At 43.5% G+C, this 19432-nt stretch overlaps 1 protein-coding gene across 1 annotated transcript in view; it reads left to right on the top strand.

Annotated features, from left to right (window-relative positions):
* Positions 1 to 19432, top strand: part of Cachd1 (cache domain containing 1) — a 229875-nt gene that overhangs the window by 186242 nt on the left and 24201 nt on the right. The window contains exons 10-16 of the mRNA XM_057784644.1: positions 3009 to 3158; positions 3756 to 3879; positions 4872 to 4989; positions 9670 to 9838; positions 15603 to 15745; positions 16381 to 16562; positions 17757 to 17867. Coding sequence (XP_057640627.1) covers positions 3009 to 3158; positions 3756 to 3879; positions 4872 to 4989; positions 9670 to 9838; positions 15603 to 15745; positions 16381 to 16562; positions 17757 to 17867 — 997 coding nt within the window. The remainder of the gene's footprint in view (positions 1 to 3008; positions 3159 to 3755; positions 3880 to 4871; positions 4990 to 9669; positions 9839 to 15602; positions 15746 to 16380; positions 16563 to 17756; positions 17868 to 19432) is intronic.

Raw genomic sequence — 19432 nt, 5'->3', positions numbered from 1 at the left:
ACAGTGAATGTCAGTCATTGGTTTGCACATCTGGTGAATTTCCGTACCAGTGTGTCATTTCTGCCACTTCTGTCGTGCTTTCAGTTCCTACAACTTACTAGGTGACTCATCTGACTCCATGACTCGAGAACTTGAATGTAGAGAAATCAATGCAGCTCTAACTGAAAAACCACTGTAGACCGACTATCATTTGATGAATATGGGTATGGGTGTGTGTATGTGTGTGTGCAATATGTGTATGTATTTGCTGAACATGCATTTCTGTTTTTTTTAAAAAAAAAAAAAAAAAACCTTACCTATATATTTGAGGTTCAAGTAGAGAGGGTAGTGTTTGGAGATTCTGTCATTGTGAGCATAGTTTAACATATTTCATTTGACTCTTTGGGATCCAGAGTCTTCTATCCAGAGGCTGGGAAATGACCCAGCAAAGTGCTTACCTGAGTTCAGGTCCCCTAGAACTCATGTACAATGCCCGAATATAAAATCGAATCTATAACGTTGGTGCTGGTGCAAGCAGAGACAAGCATCTCCCTGGCCAGCTAATCTAGCCGAATTGGTGAGCTCCAGGTGCCCCCAGCCAGCTAATCTAGCCGAATCGGTGAGCTCCAGGTGCCCCTGGCCAGCTAATCTAGCCGAATCGGTGAGCTCCCAGTTCTATGAAAGACCTTGTCTCAGTTGTGCAAATGAGAAAGATATCTGACATTAACCTTGACTTCTGAGTGAGTACATGTTTACACACGTGTCCAAACACCCAAACAGGTACACACATGCACACACGGACCAATTAATTGGTAACTAATTGATTTAATACAAAGAGTCTCCTGTACAAGCCAATAATGGAAAAGTAAATTTGAGGCTCATTTTTTTCTTTAATTTGTTTTTGTAAAAAAGAAAACAAACTGTCTTTATTTATTATACACACCAATCCAAGTTCCCATTCCCTCCCCTCTCATTCCCTCCACCTAACCCCACCAGCCCCCATTCACTCCTCAGAGAGGGTAAGGCACATTGCTTTGGAGAATGTTCAAGGCCCTCCCTACTATATCTAGACTGAGCAAGGTATCCATCCAAAGAGAATAGGTTCCCAAAAAGCCAGTACAAGCAGTAGGGAATAAATCCTGGTGCCACTGCCAGTGGCTCCTTAGTCTGCCTCAGCCATGCAACTGTCACCCACATTCAGAGGGACTAGTTCGGTCCTATGCTGGTTCCTTCCCAGTCCTGCTGAAGTTGGTGATGAGGCTCCTTTTTAAGACAGTTTTTCTCATCATAGCCAGAAAAGTTAGAATACTTTTGTGTCTTGCTCATGGAGCATTGCTGTTGATCTTTACTAGTCTATGAAAATGACTTGCATCTTAGACAAAAGCCCAGGGAATATGACCTACGTTGAGACCTTGGTCTCTAAACTAGCCCTCATGATGCTGCTTCTACCATACATAACCCTTTTGTCCAAGGAGGCCTGAACCCAAACCTCCTGTGAAGTGCGCAGTCAAGACTATTTTCAATATCTGTTGTTGCTGAGAAGCATTTTTAATGTGAACTGAATAGAGGGTACTGGGAAGATCAGGAGACCACCTACCCCTATGGAATGACTTTTTACAAATTCTTCCAGGGTCGTGTCTCCTTCCTGCTAACTGATCCAGTTAGTTGGTCTCAGGAACAGCAGCAATTCAGTATACCCGGAGTATCGTCACCACCCACAGTTCTCTGTTTAGCAGTCCAGTCTTCTTCGTAGACACCTTTAAGAGTTTCCAAATCCTTTTCCAAAATGATCTAGAAGGGATTTGTGATAGACCCCCGGAGAACGAACATGCTTCCAGGTACAGGAAAGTATAACAAGATAGAGAAAAACACATCATTCTTATGTTTGGGGATTTCTGTAGAGTCCCGAGATTGCAGCATGGCTAGAGATCAGAGCCGTTGCCTTGTCTCAGCTTAGTGAAGCCATCAATTGAGGCAGCGTGACTTCCTCTGCCTTGTGGTGGAGGCAGGACATTTTGGTGCCCACCTGCTCCACTCCACACCCTGACTCTCCTGGACACTTTCCTCCTGCATGTTCTTCCCTTTCCCTAATCATCCTGTTGTTTGATGCATCCTGTGAGCTAGGTATAGTTTGAACATTTGTTTCTGGAAAGGAAGTAGGAAAGAATGGGTATCTGAGTGGATATGGCTGACAAAGTCTACAGCGTGGAAATTTCATTTATTTCAACTACTCAGAGTTCTACGTGATCAGTTTCTGTGCCTTTCTAACTCTTCCCCTCCTCCGTCTTCAGGGTTTTCAATACATTAATGAGTTGTAATGTCTGTGTTTTTTAAAAATTCCTTTCCCCAAATTTCTTGGTCCAGCATCCCCTAGAAATCAGTAAATCTCCATGTCCTGTCGCATGGGCGGGTGATGGATATTATGTCCAGTGTCACACGTATGTACAAAAGGAGTACAACTGGAATGGAACTCAATTCTTCAGACTCCTTATCCAGTGGGTTTTTTGTTTGTTGTTTGTTTTCGGTTTTGTTTGTTTTTTTGACACGCTGCTGAGTCTTCAAAGGGAAACATTTTCAAAGGTTTAATCCATTATCATAACAGCAAGCATGGTGGCAACAGGAAGTGAACTGAGACACTGAGCATAGAAAGTCTCAAAGCCCACCCCCACACTTCCTCCAACAAGGCCACACCCACTCCAGCAAAGCCACACCTCCTAATAGTGCCACTCCCTATGAAATTATGAGGGCCAGTTACATTCAAACTACCACAGCACATATTGTGGCTTTGATAGGAAGGTTGGAGGTGCTGGGGGTGGGGGGCAGGGAGATCACCCCTGTTTAACTGCAGCATCCCAAAGGACCCTCTTCCCTTCCTTTGTCTCACTTTCCATACAGGCTGCAAGGGCAGTGGTCAGGACCTGGATCACAGGGCCTGAGACCACCATCGGCCCTCATGCTTCCCCTGAGCACGGCCCCAGCCTTGGTCCAGCGTTTCCGTACTATCCTTTGGTCCTGTTTTTAACCCACAGGTTTGATCATGACTGTGAGTAAACCCTGTTACTTTGGAAACCTCCTCCTGGGGATCGTAGGTGTGGACGTGAATCTGGCGTACATTCTTGAAGACGTGACGTATTACCAAGACTCTTTGGCTTCCTATACTTTTCTCATAGATGACAAAGGTGAGAAAGAACACTTTCTTTTGCAACTTAAAAAAACATAGTCTATGAATATTTTTGTACTAATAAAGTAAAATAAAGACAGTTTTCAGGGAAGTTATGCCATAGGATCGTGGGGCAGTGGAAATGGATCATGGAGATGGCAGAGCGAATTCACAATCCATGAGCTCACACTATCCTGGGTTGTGAGATCATAGGTTTTTAATAACGTCAAGAAGTTAGATTTGGGGGTGAATAACGCCTAGAATGGGGTTTAAATCACTTTTTGTTAGTATCCTTATCTTTAGATTCCCTGGCAGGAAGGTTTATATATAACATTTAATAACATTTATTAAAACGAAAACCAGAAAAACGAATGCCACCTAAGTAGCCTCAATTAGACATATGTTCAGTAATTTAAGAGCTCTTTCAACACTTCGGGAGTTTTATGAGAGCTCACATAAAACGGTTGAGGTTTTATTGGACTGCTAAGGTACAGATGAGGTTTTGAGCATTGGGCAGCCATCCCAGACGGTCCACAGTTCAGACCAGTAATGGGCACGTTGCTTAGAACCAGCAGCCGGCGTCTTCCTCCTGACATGTCTTATTCTGTGATTTCAGGGTATACACTTATGCATCCGTCTCTTACCAGGCCATACTTACTCTCAGAACCCCCCCTCCATACCGACATCATACACTATGAAAATATCCCCAAGTTTGAATTGGTTCGGCAAAATATCCTAAGGTAAGAAAGAGGTGAGGGTTACAGGATTTTATGTGTTTTGAGAGGGGGAACCCTTTTGCATTCAAATATGAGTGTTTGCCATAGAATATAAGACTAGCATACAAAGTATTTTCTTGTTACCAAAAGTTTTCTGAGTAAGTTTTGCATAGTGGTAGGAACCAAGGGCTGGGAGGTAGCTCCGTAGGCAAAAGTGCTTACCATGCAGGTTTGGCAATCCAAGTTTGATCCCCAAAACCACGTCAATGTAATTGTTCTCTAATCTACAGACTTGCACCATGGTAACCACACACACACACACACGCACATGCACACACATTGTGGATACATATACAATAACAATAAATGAAATTAAATTACAAAACAGTTTCTAAAGAAGGGTAGCCAGGATTTTGCCTGCTTGTAGTAACAGGGAAAGCCTCTCAAAATTATTTGGAGGCAATGTCTTGTCAATCAAATTCTACCTTTCCATTGAGTTTAATTGTAAAATAAGACGTGTGTTAACTCACGTCCAGAAAGTACTCTGCGTAGACCAAACTGAGATGTGTTAGCAAAATAAAAGGCTGAGGTGAGGGCCGGTAAGTAGGTTGTCAGTGTCCTGTCCGGCGGCACGGTTTGTGCCGGGCTCTCTTAAGATAAAGACAGATTGGATGTTTTCCAACTGTGATATGTTATTTTGCCAGATGGTAACCTATGGAGAAATGAATCTTTGTGCCCATTGGTCGAAAATTAATAAGTGAGTGATTTGAGACAAGTCAGTCTCTGGAAAGAATTAACTTTGGGGGCAGGGTAGAGGCGAAGGATGGCGTCAATGCAGAGTTGACATAGCGCGTTCCCACAACTGAAAATCTCACATCATGGCTTTCAAAGGGGATGAGTTTCAGTGCTGTTCAGGAGCAGGGGGTGGCCACTGCCGCACAGCTTCTCGCTTGCCTTTAATTAAGTGCTTAATTTTTCTTTCTCGCCCGAGGCATTTAATTCTGGTTTCTACACAGCCTCCCTCTAGGCAGCCGGATTATCACGGTCCCTGTGAACTCGTCTCTGTCTTGGCACATAAACAAGCTGAGGGAGACTGGAAAGGAGGCCTACAACGTGAGCTACGCCTGGAAGATGGTAAGTGGAAGGGAGTCGTTTGGATTTGGCGGCCCGCGAAGTCCAGTTCAATGCTCTTCTCCCAGCAGCCCTGGAAAACCTGGGCCAGACTATGTGACTAGTCTGATGTGAAGGGACTGGGAAAGAAGACATTCCACAGATGGTTCATATTTTTCCCCCTTTCTTGTTTATAAAACCAGTTAATTGTTCATGACAAAGAGATCAAATCATATAAAAGGATATAAAGGGGAGAAAACAGATCCGCTCCTTCCTGCCCTTGACCCATTTCCCATCAGTAACCACTTCAACCCGTTTCCAGAATTTTTTCTGCACAAACAAGTCTCTCTGTGTACACATGTATGAGGTGCATTATTGACTGTGTGAGTTCACATAGATAGGCCAAAGCTCTTTAAATGATTTTTTTTTAAGCTTCATTCACTTATTTGTACATGTGTGGGCACATAATGGCCCAAGGACAACTTGGGCCAGCCAGTTCTCTATTTCCACCAGGATAGCCCACGGGGCATCACAGGACCTGCTGAGCTAGCTACTGAGCTCATTATTTTAAAATATCATCCCAGCAATTTGTTTGGTCTTCTTTTTTATTGTCGTTGTTTTGTAATTTGAACACAGATTGTGGAAATTGGGAGTTTAAAAGAAAGATATAAAAACATAAATGCCCTTTGAGATGCTCCAAAGAAATGAGGCCTTAGGTTAGAGTTTGGGGTGTCTATCCTCAGCATAAGTGGATTGGCAGTATAGCCGTGACTAGGGCACCCAGGGCTGCTTTGTGCTATGAGCCCTGCTCAGACACTGGGCCTCAGGATCATAGAGAAACAGAGGACAACACTTTGTTCCTCTCCTTTCCTTTCTCAACATGGCAAAACAGTATTGTTATAAGACCCAAGGTTCTATAACCAAAAGGATGGATGTTCATTTTTATCCCCAAATTTTAATAACTGAACTTAAAAATGCAGTCACGCTTGCTAGATAGAGGTGTCTGATGCTCAGTCTGTTGTTCATTTGTTCCTTTAAGAACTTCTCATTGGTCATTTAGTGCACGTAAGAGGGATAAATAAGAGTGGTACAGGGAGCTGGAGAGATGGCTCAGAGGTTAAGAGCACCAGCTGCTCTTCCAGGGGTCCTGAGTTCAATCCCCAGGAACCACATGGTGGCTCACAACTTCTATAATGAGATCTAGTGCCCTCTTCTGGTGTGCAGACATACATGCAGACAGAACACGGCATACATAATAAATAAATCTTTTTTTTAAAAAGGAAGTGATAAACAGGTAGAGAGATGGCTCAGCAGGTGAGAGCAGGAACAACACTTGAAAACGTCCTAAGTATAATTCCCAGCATCCACTCTGGGCAACTTGCAACTGCTTGTAACTTACCTGCGAATAACACACCCCCAACACACAAACACACTTAAATATTCATCACAAAACCAGACTTTGGTGTTTGAATTCAGTGATATTTTCTAGTACATTCTGATGAAAAGCTTTTCGGTTACATCCTGAATGCTATCTGCATTAATGATTGTTGATATTTTCAAAAGAAATGCCAGCATCTGTGTGGCCTTTGGGTAGTAAAGAGAACTCAGTGTCAACGTTTTTTTGGAAAGAATTTCTCTTTCCATGTGGTAAATCCTGAGCTGTATCCTAAGTTCTATAATTCAGGCAATCACATCAGGGAGATGCATCGCCTCTCTCAGAGAGCTAAATTTGTCACAACAGCTGAAAAACTAAGAAGGTAATGAGACTCAAAATAAATGAAGCTTTGACCCAGCAATGAGGAAAAATATCCCTAAGCTTCTTTATTTGGGTTGCTGGTTTAGCTATTCACCTTGTCCCAAGGGGTAAAATGGATCATTCTACTAATCTAAGAAAAGTCAGCGGTTACTGAGAAAAATCTAATCAAACAGCTTAGCATCCACAGACATGGCAGAATGATGAATTCTTTTATCAAATTTGTCTGAATATAACTTGAGATTAAGTTAGCACTTTGAAGAGATGGCTCTTCATAGTTAACCAGCTACTTTTGGAACTTGGGTATTTTTCTCTTACTGAATAAGCTACAGTCTATAAAGTTAGGTTCCAGTTATTCTGATAGGGTTCCCTTTTTTGGCTCAGTGGAACTTGCAGCATAAGAAAAACTCAACTTCAAGGACACCTATGTCAGACTGAGCAGTGAGGAAAGAGTGGATGCCATTTAGAACACGCCATCAACTTTCTAATTCAGGGCATGAGGGAAGAGGATTAAATTTGCTAATCTAATTGAGGATGTTTGCCAGCCACACTTGAAAGCAATTCCAGGAAGATGTAAATTGCTTCTGTTTAAAGATTCTGAAGCCATTCTCACAGACCCTGAGTTTAACTCTAACCTGCCTGGTCTAAATTTTCTCCATCCCTACATCATCAGAGCCCTTTTTATAAGGCAGCATTGATTTTTAGTTCTGATGTAGCTGTCTCACTCTCTGATTAATCTACAAGCCATCTTTTAAATGGACTCTTTGGGGTTGAGCCATCTGTCAACCAGGTGTGGTGGCACACCAAGTCTACCTGGGTCAATGTTTCTGTCCAGGAGAGGCGGGAAAGCACTTGTTGTGTAACAAGGATGTCTTGAGTTGGAACTGCAGCATTCTATGAATCCAGATGTGCATCTCTAACCCCAGCACTGTGGGAGACAGGAGAATACCCAGAGGCTTCTAGGCAAGCTAGTTGCAAATCAGCAAGCTTCTAGGTCACTGAGAGATCCTGTCTCAAGAATTAGAGAAGTGACCAAGGAAAGCATTCCAATGTCAGCAACCTCTGATCTCTACATATGCCTGCGAGCACAGTCTCACACTCTTGAAGGCATGCATACACCACGCGCACGTGCACGTGAGTACACACACACATGCACACTCATAATAATAAACAGGCTCTTTGCATCTTGCAATATATCAGACTTACACGCTTATGCACTGTTTAATGACAGCCCAAGAAAAACATCACGACATCATTGTGTGTGAAAGTCGTTGACATACACAAACCTCAATGCTATGGGTGAGTCAACAGTACCCGGATGCTTGATGCAATCCAAGTGCAGGGTATACACATATTTCTATATGTGGCTGGTGCCAGAATAACACAGCACACTGTTTTGCAGTAAGTATTTGTTTAGGTAGAAATACATAGCCTAAAAAATAATGGTTAAATTTATGGTAGAGAGAAGACATAAAGTATAATGCAGTTCTTCCTTGCAGTGTTGCAGCTGATAGTCTGTGCTGCACATTTATGTGGCTGACAAACAGCCTACTAGGTTACCTCACCACGCAGTACCATGAATCATGAGTTGCATTGTGATCTTACAGAGGCATCCGGAGATAACAGGCATTTTATTGCTCCATTCTAGTATGATGGGGCCACCACTGTTGGTGGTTAGTCAGTCACTGGCTTGTGATGCTTGGGAAGACAGTTTCCTCACTAAATTTTGTTCAAACACCCATTTATAAGAGAAAGCAGTTCTGAAAATACATAGAGTTTATTGTGGTAGACTACAACAGCACCCGCCTATCCTGGAACAGAAACGTTGACCCAGATAGACTGGGCAAGAGTATCATATATCATAGAATTGGTGCTTCCTGTGAGTTTAAACAGTGATGGTGCTCATTTCAAACCTTGGGGCGGGGGAAACAGTTTTTGTTGGGGATGAAGTAAATATGCTGGATTCTGTTGTAGCAGGAATAATAAAAGCCCAGAGAGAGATATTGGGGTTCAGGCTGAAGATCAGAAAAGCAAAACAGCCAACCTCTTGAGAAAGCGACTGTAGACTGAACCCTGAGCCTCTGTTTCCTCCCGTCTTATATTCCCCTTTAGTGTTGGGATCAAAGGTGTGTGACTTCCTAGTTCTGGGATTAAAGGTGTGAACCACCACCACCTGGATCTGTTTCTGTATTGATTTAGTGTAGCCTAGGGTGGCCTTGAATTCACAAGAGATCCACCTGCCTCTGTCTCCCAAATCCAGGGATTAAAGGTGTGTACCACCACTGCTTAGCCCCTAGTGGTTTAGTTTTACCCGTTTATCTTCAGGCAAGCTTTATTTATTAAAACATAAAAAAGAATCACTGTATTTTGTAATGACTGCTCCTGAGCCCTTCTCTTAGTGAGGACTCACAATTGATTAGAACAGTCAACTCCCAGAATGCTTCTATAAAAACCAATAATGCCTTTTTTTCTCCTAAGGCTAGAGGATATACCTAGGGCAAACTAGTCAGTGAGCCACACCCCAGGCCCCACTTGTGCATTTTAAATGTATTTCAAGCCAGAATAGAAATAAACACTGTACACATACACAGACATACACACAGAGACACACATGCTTGCGCCTGTCCATTAGCCTATCTAAACATGACAAACCAGGGTCACAGTTCCCAGGGGGCTCTTATTTGGTCACTCATTAGCTGTTGGATGCTGTGTTACACACAAGCTCCTTTCCACGAGAAAAAAAAAAAACAGAAAAATCTCTGGTAAACCCTTATATCGTTCATGCAAGTTCATCCAACATTGCATTAACACCTTCCCAGGGAGAAGCCAGACATCAGAAAATAACATATGCAATAGAACCTTCATTTTCTGTGTTAGGAATTCCCTGCTGATTTTTTTTCTTTTTTCTTTTTTTTTTTTTTTTCTTTTTTCTTTTTTTGTCCCCTTTACAGGTACAGGACACTTCCTTCATTCTGTGTATTGTGGTGATACAACCGGAAATACCTGTCAAACAATTGAAAAACCTTAACACCGTGCCCAGCAGCAAGCTGCTATATCACCGACTAGATCTCCTGGGCCAACCAAGCGCTTGCCTCCACTTCAAGCAGCTGGCAACCCTAGGTAAAGCCCACGGGCTTTCTGCCTGGTCTTAATCAGAGTTCTTCAGAAACATCTGTCTGATTCCTGCTCTCTGTTCAGCCCCAAATACTTCATATTCGCTATTCTAGAAAATGTGAAACAGCCAGGTACAGTCGTTCACACCCACAGTCCCGGTAGTCGTTAGGCTGTGGGTTCAAGGCCAGCATGAGCTGCATGGTGAGTTTCCAGACAGCCTGGACTATTGAGTGGGAACCTGTCTCAAGAAAATAATACTAACAATAATAATAACAACAAAATATACTTTGTGAAGCAGTTGTTTCTCTTGCCTTGGTCGAGTTGCCTAGAAGAGGTTGAGGTGAGAATTTCTATGCTGGTGATTTATAGATAAGAGACCAGGGAAGAGGGGAAGACAGTCAACAGGGAGAAAAGACAAAACAAAGTTGACTCCAGATGATGCTCCACCCTCCGCGGTCTCAGGCTCAGATGGTCCATGGCCCAACATCTTCCTGGACCACAAACAAAGGAAGAGTTCAGTTTTTGTCATCCTCAGCCCCTCTCAACCTGCAGCCAGTGGTAGGGCATGTTTTGGTTGTCCAGAGGCCACAGCAAGGTATCCTACCAGTAAAGGACAGCCACAGATAAGAGGATGTGCAGGTGTGGGGTGAAGGGTGTTGAAAACAGTAAGAGGGACATAAAGGAATCTGCTGAAGGCACTGATAACATCTTCCACAGGACCCTGCCTCCCAAGGGTTTAGCCATAGGCAGCATCTCCAAAGGCTGCTGGTGGGATTTACCATTGCAACGAACCAGGCGTTTAGTGTTCAGTGCCTTGGTTGGTCTGTGGTAAAGAAAGACATTTGATTTACCAAAAGAAAAATAATTCCCTCAGACTAAGGTAAAGAAAGTAACACCGCTTAGATGCTTTGAAGTCAGTTTTTTCTGAAATTAATGTTGCAACTCCACTGTCTACCAACTTATTTCTAATTTCTATATATCTTTATTGATTAAGCGAGTTTCTTATGACAAACTTATAGTGCAGGTTTTGTATCCATCTTTGGCAATCTTTGTTGTTTTATGCTGATGGTTTATTTTACATAAGTAACACTATATACTCCAGGGTGGTCTCAAAGTCACTTTCTTCAGGCCTCAGTCTCCCAGGTGCTGGAATCATGGGTGTATGCCACCATGCTTAGTCAGTATTTTTTGATGGATTTATATAAACTATTGATCTTTAAAGTGATTGTGTCTATAGTTGGATTAGCGCTTTCTGTATTTGTTACTATTTCCTGCTAATTTCTTGTTCTTTGTTACCGTTGTGTCCTTTATTTTCTACTTTATTTTCTGCTTTTATAGTGTTCCTAGATTTTATTTCTGACACATAAAAGCATTTAAAAAATTTTAAGTGTTAATGAGCGCCATTTAGTATTTCATACGTACCTGTACATCGTATAATGTCTGAACCGGCTTAAACGTACTTGTCTCCTCAGCCACCCATAAAAAACTCATGGAAATTGTTTTCAGAACCTTTCCTTGCATTTGTTTTAAACGCACAGTGCATCACTCCACCATGTATGTAGCTCACCAGTGCCTCTTGCTCTATCTGACATTGTCAACCATTGCTTCCCAGCCTCCCCACACTCACGAGGCTATGATTACCATTCTACTTTCGGCTTCAGCTTCTCAGATGCCACCTGAGGGAGATCATGTCATATTTTTCCTTCTCTGCCTGGCTTATTTCATTTAACATAATGACCTCCAATTCTATACAAGACTTCAGTAGTTTATGGGTGCATACTATTACCTTATATTTCTGTACCATGTTTTCTTAATTCTTAGTTGACACGGGTTGTTTATGTTTGGGGCTGTTTTGAATCACGCCACACTGAGCATGGGGTACCAAATGTCTCTTCTATGGCTTGACATCATTCCTTTGGATATGGGAGTGGAATTGCTAAACAGCATGATAATCCTAGTTTTACTTTCTTAAGGAACCTCAATAGTGTTTTCCACACTGGCTTACTATACTAACTTACATTTCCACCAATGGTATACAAGGTTTCCCCTTTTTTTCTACACCTTCATCAAAAAGCATAATGTTTCATCTTTAGATAAGAGTCATTCTGGCGCGGGTCAAGTGATACTGCATTTTGGTTTTGATCTGCATTTCCCTGATGATTAGAGCTAGGTCCATATATACCTGTTGGCCAAGCTGATATTTAAGTTATACCCACTTGGTTGGCCATGCTGATGTGTGCCAGATACATAGGAGGCCCTTTATAGCCTATGTAGTCACTACCCGACAGGATACGCGCTGTTTAGATCAACAGCTACCTTCTTTTTCCCTCTTGAAAACACTTAGGATTCAAAAAAGTGAATGATCACTGCAGTTAGCAACTGAACAGAGGGACACAGGCTGGAAGGAGATCAAGTCAGAGTCTCCATCTCTGGGTTCCAAATGTGAACACTGGAATTGAGTTCCTTCTTTACATTCCTTTCTCAAAAGTCCTTCCTGGATCTAAGATCAAAAGACCAGGCGAAGCTAAGTGATCTTTTCTGTGCCACATTTCAAAAATGTCAACAATTTAGAGAAAGCCTGTGATGTTAATCAGAAAAGGCTGCATCTTGCATTTGTTTATTTGCTTTGATTTGGGCTTTGGGGTTTGTAGTCTCTGTTTTCTATGAAAGAGAGCATACGTCTTGACATTTTCATGAAATGCTGTACTGAAGTGCAAGACTTCTAAGTTCTGGGCCAACAAGATGCACACGACTGCAGGCAGAAATGAAGCGCTGTCCTGAGACTGGGGGGCGAGGTGCGAGGTCAAGTTAGTTGGTGAGAAAGAAGCTCCAACCCACATATTAAATTTCATTTGCAAACTTCCTCATAGCCACACTGTCCAGTGTTAGCTACTGGCTACTCTTGGCTGTTGGGCACTTAAAAGGGGGGGTTAGGGCAACATCAAGATGTATGGGAAATGTCATATGCATGCTAGTTTTTTTTTAATATATTGACTAGCTCCTGAAACTGTCATATTTTTAATAGTCTATAAGTGTACTATCAGAATTTATTTTCCTTTTCTGGCTATTGGAAAAATTTAATTACATTTACAGATGGCATTGTTTTAATATTACAATTGGACAGCATCGCTCATGAGCATACTCAGATAGGGTGGCACTTACTAACTCAAATGCAGTCTGAGTGGCTGATCGCAGGTCGCATGGGCAGACCTTGGGCCCGTGCGCATTTTCCCAGGGAGCCCTTTCCACCTTGCCATCCCTGCTCCCATGGGTGGTGGGACCCTGGGGCAATGCGGAAGGTTCAGCAGGAACAGTCTTGTTCAGTTGCAGTGAAAGAAACACAAGACCCTAAAAACGCACCAAGAAAGGAATGGGAAACAAGAATTTTAAGTGGCTTCTCTCCGACTTCACAGTGAGGCTTCTGACGCAAGGCATGAAATATGTGTCAACTGTCTTCCAAAGAGGCACGGAGGTCTCAGGAGTAGGCATTACACACTTGCCTCACACCCAGAGGCTCTGGCTTCTATCCCTAGAACATGGAGGGAGTGTGATGGAAAGATACCATCTCTTGGTGTGTAAAAAGAGGAAGAAAAAAATTTTTTTCCTAAGGCAGATTTGTGTGTATGTATAAATGTATAAGCATGCACGTCTACCTCCTAGACGCAAAGGTTTACATCTCCTATGGTGCTGGTTTCTCTCCTTAACCCCCAAGCTGTCTTACTGCATCAACCTTTTCTGAAATGCCAGCCAGTCTCTGTCTCTGTAAAAAAGGCCCACTCCCGGAACCATCGCTACTTGTCTTACCCAGGCCCTCTTGCGACATTCTCAACTCTGAAATGTATTTGTCTTACATTGTTTTCTTCTTGATTCCTTCTGCCTGCTCTCTCTGATTAGATCCAAATCTCTCTAAGCCCAGGTCACACGACCCGACTTTTTCCTGTGCACACACAGACACACTCTTTCAGGAATGGACCGCCGTGTCTATGAACACACATCAATGGAGTTGTGGGGTCAGCCTTCACAGGTCTCTACTTTGTATCTCTCGCTCCTTGATTACTTGAGATGAATGCAATCACAGTCTCCCAGGCCATCCTATGAAGATATCCTGAGAAATAAGTCACATCATGGGAAGCAACAGTTTCTGAGAATGGCCTCCTGCCAGTTTCTAACTGACAGTTCTAGATGCAAACATCATCCTGGAGTTATGTCTTTGGGGAGACGTTGGAAACTTACACGATGGTGAGGGATGAAGATTAAAGACTCATAGAAGACATCCTGCATTCGGTGCAAGTATTTACCAAACTAGAGGAGGCTGAGGCTATGCACTTAAACTGCTTTAAGTAGCTTCCTGGGGCTCAAGGGGGAGAAGTGAAATCCAATGTCCCCAATGGGTGGAGTTTCGAATAAATGAAATGACCTCCACTATCCCCCAGAGCAAACCCGTTGCATCCTTGAGGTGGAAGTGAAGTCACCATGTGATGACACTGTCCTGGATCCTTACTGGGAATGCTTTTGCCTCCCTACTGTCTCCATGTGGTCTGCATGGCAAAACCACGCAGCAGTCTGTGCTCTCTAGAAGAGACTCCCTTTCTCTAGGCAGAAAGTTCTTCCTACAGTTTAGTTTGCTTCTTGGTATTATGTGCCCTTTCTATCTGTTGACTCAGGACCTGGCACATACAGGGCAAAGACTCTTTCTATATCCTCAGCTCAAAATTGGTTTGGTGTTGTTTTACCCACTACCCACCAGGTTGCAAGAAACTGAGACGTCATGTATGAGGGCTATCAAGTTACACACACACAGATTTTAATGAGATATGATGATGTCATCAAGCATCATCATGTGCTTTATGTCACGTGATAGTATCTTATGACACATTTTAAACTGTGGCGAGGCTTGGTGTAGTGGTCCATGCTTTTCAGGACTCTGGAAGCAAAGGCAGGTGAGCTCTGTGACTTTGAGGCTAGCCTGGTCTACAAAGAGAGTTCCAGGCCAGCCAGGGCTACACAGAGAGACCCATTTCAGAGGAAATAAAATAAAAATGGGGTAAGGCTGAAGAACAGACATTTTAAATAGAAAATCTTGTTTGTTGCTGTGATACACCACAGGGATTTTGCCTCAAATAGGAAATGGGTTTTCATGTTAGAAATCGTCTTTCAGAAACTATAAGCTCTGCTCATGGCACGTTCGCCTGACACCTGTGATAATAATTTTTTAATTTGGTTTTTGCCTTGATGTCAACACTTCCTCTGACTTCTGCCTGAAGAACAGTACTGGTGTGAATGCTAATGGGTGTCGCTGATACGTGCGGTTGTGCGCGCGCCCGTAGAGCGCCCTTCAGATCACACTAGAGATACTGTCGTCAATAATAGTGTTCCCCACGTGCAAATGCTTGCCCAACAAACAGCCAGAAAATGGCGGAGCCCAGAGTCTGTGCAACCTGGCTCCATGTTTGCGCTCTGCTCTCTATCCTAGGAAATCCGCAGCATGCCGAGCTAAGAGTCTTCGGATTTCTGCTTCAGCATTTGTGCCTCTCCAGGCACAGCCCCCTCCTGCTCCACTCAGAGGACCATAAGCTCCCTGAAGGGAGAGAATGTGGGGGTTGTTTTTCCTCCGTTTTTTCTTTGCTCTCATTGTTAGACTCCTTGTGTCCTTGTGGAAGACATTAAACCACCGTAGCAGACATGTTGGCAGAGCCTGGGTGATGCTTTTGTGTGGGCCCCAGATGAAGCCTCTGTGTTCTGAGACCTGCTTTGTTGGGGTCTCTTTCAGAAAGTCCAACCGTCATGCTGTCTGCTGGCAGCTTTTCCTCCCCCTACGAGCACCTCAGCCAGCCGGAGACCAAGCGCATGGTGGAGCATTACACGGCCTATCTCAGTGACAACACTCGCCTCATTGCTAACCCAGGACTCAAAGTAAGTATTGGCACAGGCCACATCTCTGGGGCCCCTTTCCACAGACCCGGGGGAGAGGGGAGGAGTTGCTGGCCAGGAATCTTTGAAGTATCAAACCCTGCTTGCATCTGGGCCTCTGCATCCAGGAGCCAAAAATGCAGAGTGTGTGCCCCAGGGGAGGCTAGTCAGCTGTGACCCTTTTGATGGATTCAGGAGCCCAGTGAGCCACGGGAAGAATCTACTTCAGGTCTCAAAGGCAACTTGGGGGTTTCCAAGTAGGGGGTGTGATGAAGAGACCAGAGAAAACCTCACATTCCATTTTTCCCTTGGAAAAGAAGTGTTCTGCTGTCTGTCGAGATAAATATGAGATTCAAGCCCCAAAGAGGCCATGTGTGTCCAAATGCTTCACCATAGGAATTTTCTTAAACTAAGACAGGCTAGCTAGGTGAACGACTGAGTCACCACACCTCCCCTCACTCTTTTCTGTGAACTTTTGTTTTCACCAAGTTTGGTTGCACCCATGTGCTGTGGAAAGGTTTTCACTGGGCTTGGCTTCTCTGCAAGGGAACCTTAGGGAGCCCTGGCAGCAGCCCACGTTCTTTTCATGGGAGTTTTTTCTTTAAGGGGGCCCTGCTATGTCTTCCTTTGTCTCTCAGTTCTCTGTCAGGAATGAAGTAATGGCGACCAGCCACGTCACAGATGAATGGATGACACAAATGGAAATGAGCACCCTGAACACATACATTGTCCGCCGTTACATAGCAACACCCAATGGCGTTCTTAGAATCTATCCTGGCTCCCTCATGGACAAAGCATTTGATCCCACTAGGAGACAGTGGTGAGTCTGTGGGGGCCTTCAGGTTCCAGTTCCTCCTAGGCCTGGGGAGACATGGTAAGGACAAAAGTACAGCCATTTTGGGGCCATCACTGGAGAAGACATTTTCAGGGGGGTATATTTTCATTATGTTTTTTGTTTTTTTTTTTTGATTTCTTTTTTTTTTTATTCTTTTTTAATTATCATTATGTTTTCTTAAGAATGGTTTGTGCATTATTTTTTGACTGCAGTGCCCTTATCTCTCTCTTTTGAGAGTAAAATAATGTGCATTTATCCATTTTGGCTCCTAAGGTCTTGCTTGATTCTATCTCATAACTGGAGGATCACCTTGAATGAAATGCTTTTTCACTCCATGTAATTATGGCATCATGTATGACCTATGGAGAATGAACACATGTAAATTCAGGAATATTCTTTTACTTCTAAGCGTTATTTTTACACCAGTGCTAGCCAGGCCCTATAGGGGGAGACAGCACAAGCCAAGAGCAGAATCTCTTATCCTGTGTTGGGTAGCAACCAACTCACTCAGGAGTCAGCTCTTTGAGATCTCTCCCTACCCATAATAATCCTGGATGGTTTCTTTATGTTTGGTTATTTCTCTTCCTTCATTGGCTCTTTTCTATATTCCCTCTGAACTGTCTGCACTACAGGTCTTAGTAAAAGCTCAGAGTCGAGCACACATTAGACCAGGGAATCTCAGTTTGGTACTACAACTTTTGGTGTTGGTACTACAATCAGACAGAAAGGTGAGACTCTAGGCTGGGTTTGCAGCTCAGTAGCAGAGCGCTTACCTAGCATGGGTTAGCCATGAGTTCAAAATCCCAGCTCTGCAAAACGAAGTAAGATGTGGGGAGATTGCTCAGTGGTTAAGAGCACTGTTGTTCTTGCAAAAGACCTAGGTTCAATTCCCAGTCCCATCTGATGGCTCACAAACATCTATAACTCCAGTTCCAGGGGATTCAGCACCTTCTTCTGGCCTCTGCAGGCACCAAGCATGTACATGGTGCATATACATAATAAGCAGGAAAAAACACACGTAAAATCTTTTTTAAAAATTTAAGCAAGATTCACTTTGGGTTTTAACGTAATACCAGCACAGTTTATAAAAAGTATTTTAGAGCTACAAACTCACTGCTCCTTAAAACTTACAGTGGATTTATGCATAAAGTCACATGGTTTCTCTTGGGTCTCTGTTAGGTATCTTCACGCGGTAGCTAATCCGGGGCTGATTTCTTTGACTGGTCCTTACCTAGATGTTGGCGGAGCTGGCTATGTTGTGACAATCAGTCACACAATTCACTCATCCAGGTAACTTTTTAATTCATTTTTAGTCGTGTAAAATCTTTTAGCTTACATTTACTAACCTAGCTAACGTGTGTTTATGGGCACGCATGCGTGCACAGGACACATGTGGAGGCCAGAGGACAACTTGTAACAGAGGACTGATTCTCTAACCATGCAGGTCCTGGGGACGAGGTCATCAGGTTTGGTGGCAATCGCTTTTGCCCACCGAGCCAGCCCACCAACCTTTGTGGTCACATACTATACACATGTAAAAAGGAGAAGTACCAGCTGGAACATGACAGCTCTCATCGCTAGAATTGCTTCATTTGCAAGCAAAGGAGCATTTTTTTTTAATGAGGAAAGATGTACCAGGGCATCTGGAGTTCTCTTTGTGTCTGACTCTTTAGAATGACATGAGTTGTTTGCTTTGGTTTTCTGTTTGGTAGTTTTGAAAACCGATGTTGCCGGAGAGCTGATTAATGTCAGTACCACGGGACATATATTAGGATGTGTTGTTTCCTAGGACGTAAAGCCTCAGCTCCAACTCTCCAAACATTCGCGAAAGTTTGGATGGGAAGGCGCTCTGCTTTAATCCCTTCGTTATACAAACAGCTATTTTCTCAAAGCAACCAAGAAAGACCGTAGTTTTGACTGATACCTGGCAGGATGCCTTAGAATTTAGAGGAGAGCAGCTTTCTTTGCTTTTCAGTGGTGCTCATTACTCATCAAATGACTGGTACTAGTTAGAATTCCCCTGCCACAAGTTCACTGAGATAATAATTGGGAAGCAGAGCCGGGTGGAATTCCAGCACCGGGCCCACGTCTCTATGGAAAGCTATACCTGCTGCCAATCAAATGCTGATTCGTGCGCAATGGTATCTGTTTGATTGTCGGCCTCTCCCCTAACACAGATTGCATACATAAGCAAGTAACCCTCACACAGAGTACATCTTCAGGGTTTCTGCTGACATGCCATCTGGTGTGAGCACACCTGCACTCAACGTTCCCTACATACAGTCTAGGGAAGGAAAAGAACACAGACTGTTTCTTCCAGGGACAGAGTCCACCTCATCTTTGACAACAGTAAAAGGGGCCTGGGTTGGCCTTTCTAAGCTAGCAGTGAGGGGTGCCATCACTGTCAGCTCGTGTCAGGGGCCCTCAGCCTTGCCTTCCGTTGTGTGCTTCTGGTGCGTGGGTCGAGGCCGGTGTGTGAGTTTATTATGCGTGCGCATGTAAGCATTTCTGTTGAGGATTAGATACGTCCAAGAATTTTGATCTGACTTGTTTGCCAACCCTTATGAGGCCTGTTCAAATGAAGAATTCTGGGAGCACGTGACTTCTCCAATGAAGACAACTTTGGTTACCTTCCTACTTAACTGCCACAGAAATCCACAACTTCCGTCATAGAGTGAAAGTCACTGTGAATACAGATCTGCCAGAGGAAGTATATGCGTTGGCCCTGCTCATTGTTAGCTCACGGACCCCATTGTGTGACTGTTTTGCTTAGCTGAGTGCAGTTTAACTATTTAGAACCGTGACTGTTTCCTTCATCACAGCTGAGATCCACGCCAACAGCCTCTCCTGTTGCT

The sequence above is a fragment of the Chionomys nivalis genome, chromosome 11, assembly GCF_950005125.1.
Source record: "Chionomys nivalis chromosome 11, mChiNiv1.1, whole genome shotgun sequence".
Classification (NCBI taxonomy): Eukaryota; Metazoa; Chordata; class Mammalia; order Rodentia; family Cricetidae; genus Chionomys; species Chionomys nivalis.
The sequence above is the reverse complement of the archived record's forward strand: the minus strand, read 5'-3'. Positions and strand labels throughout refer to the sequence as shown.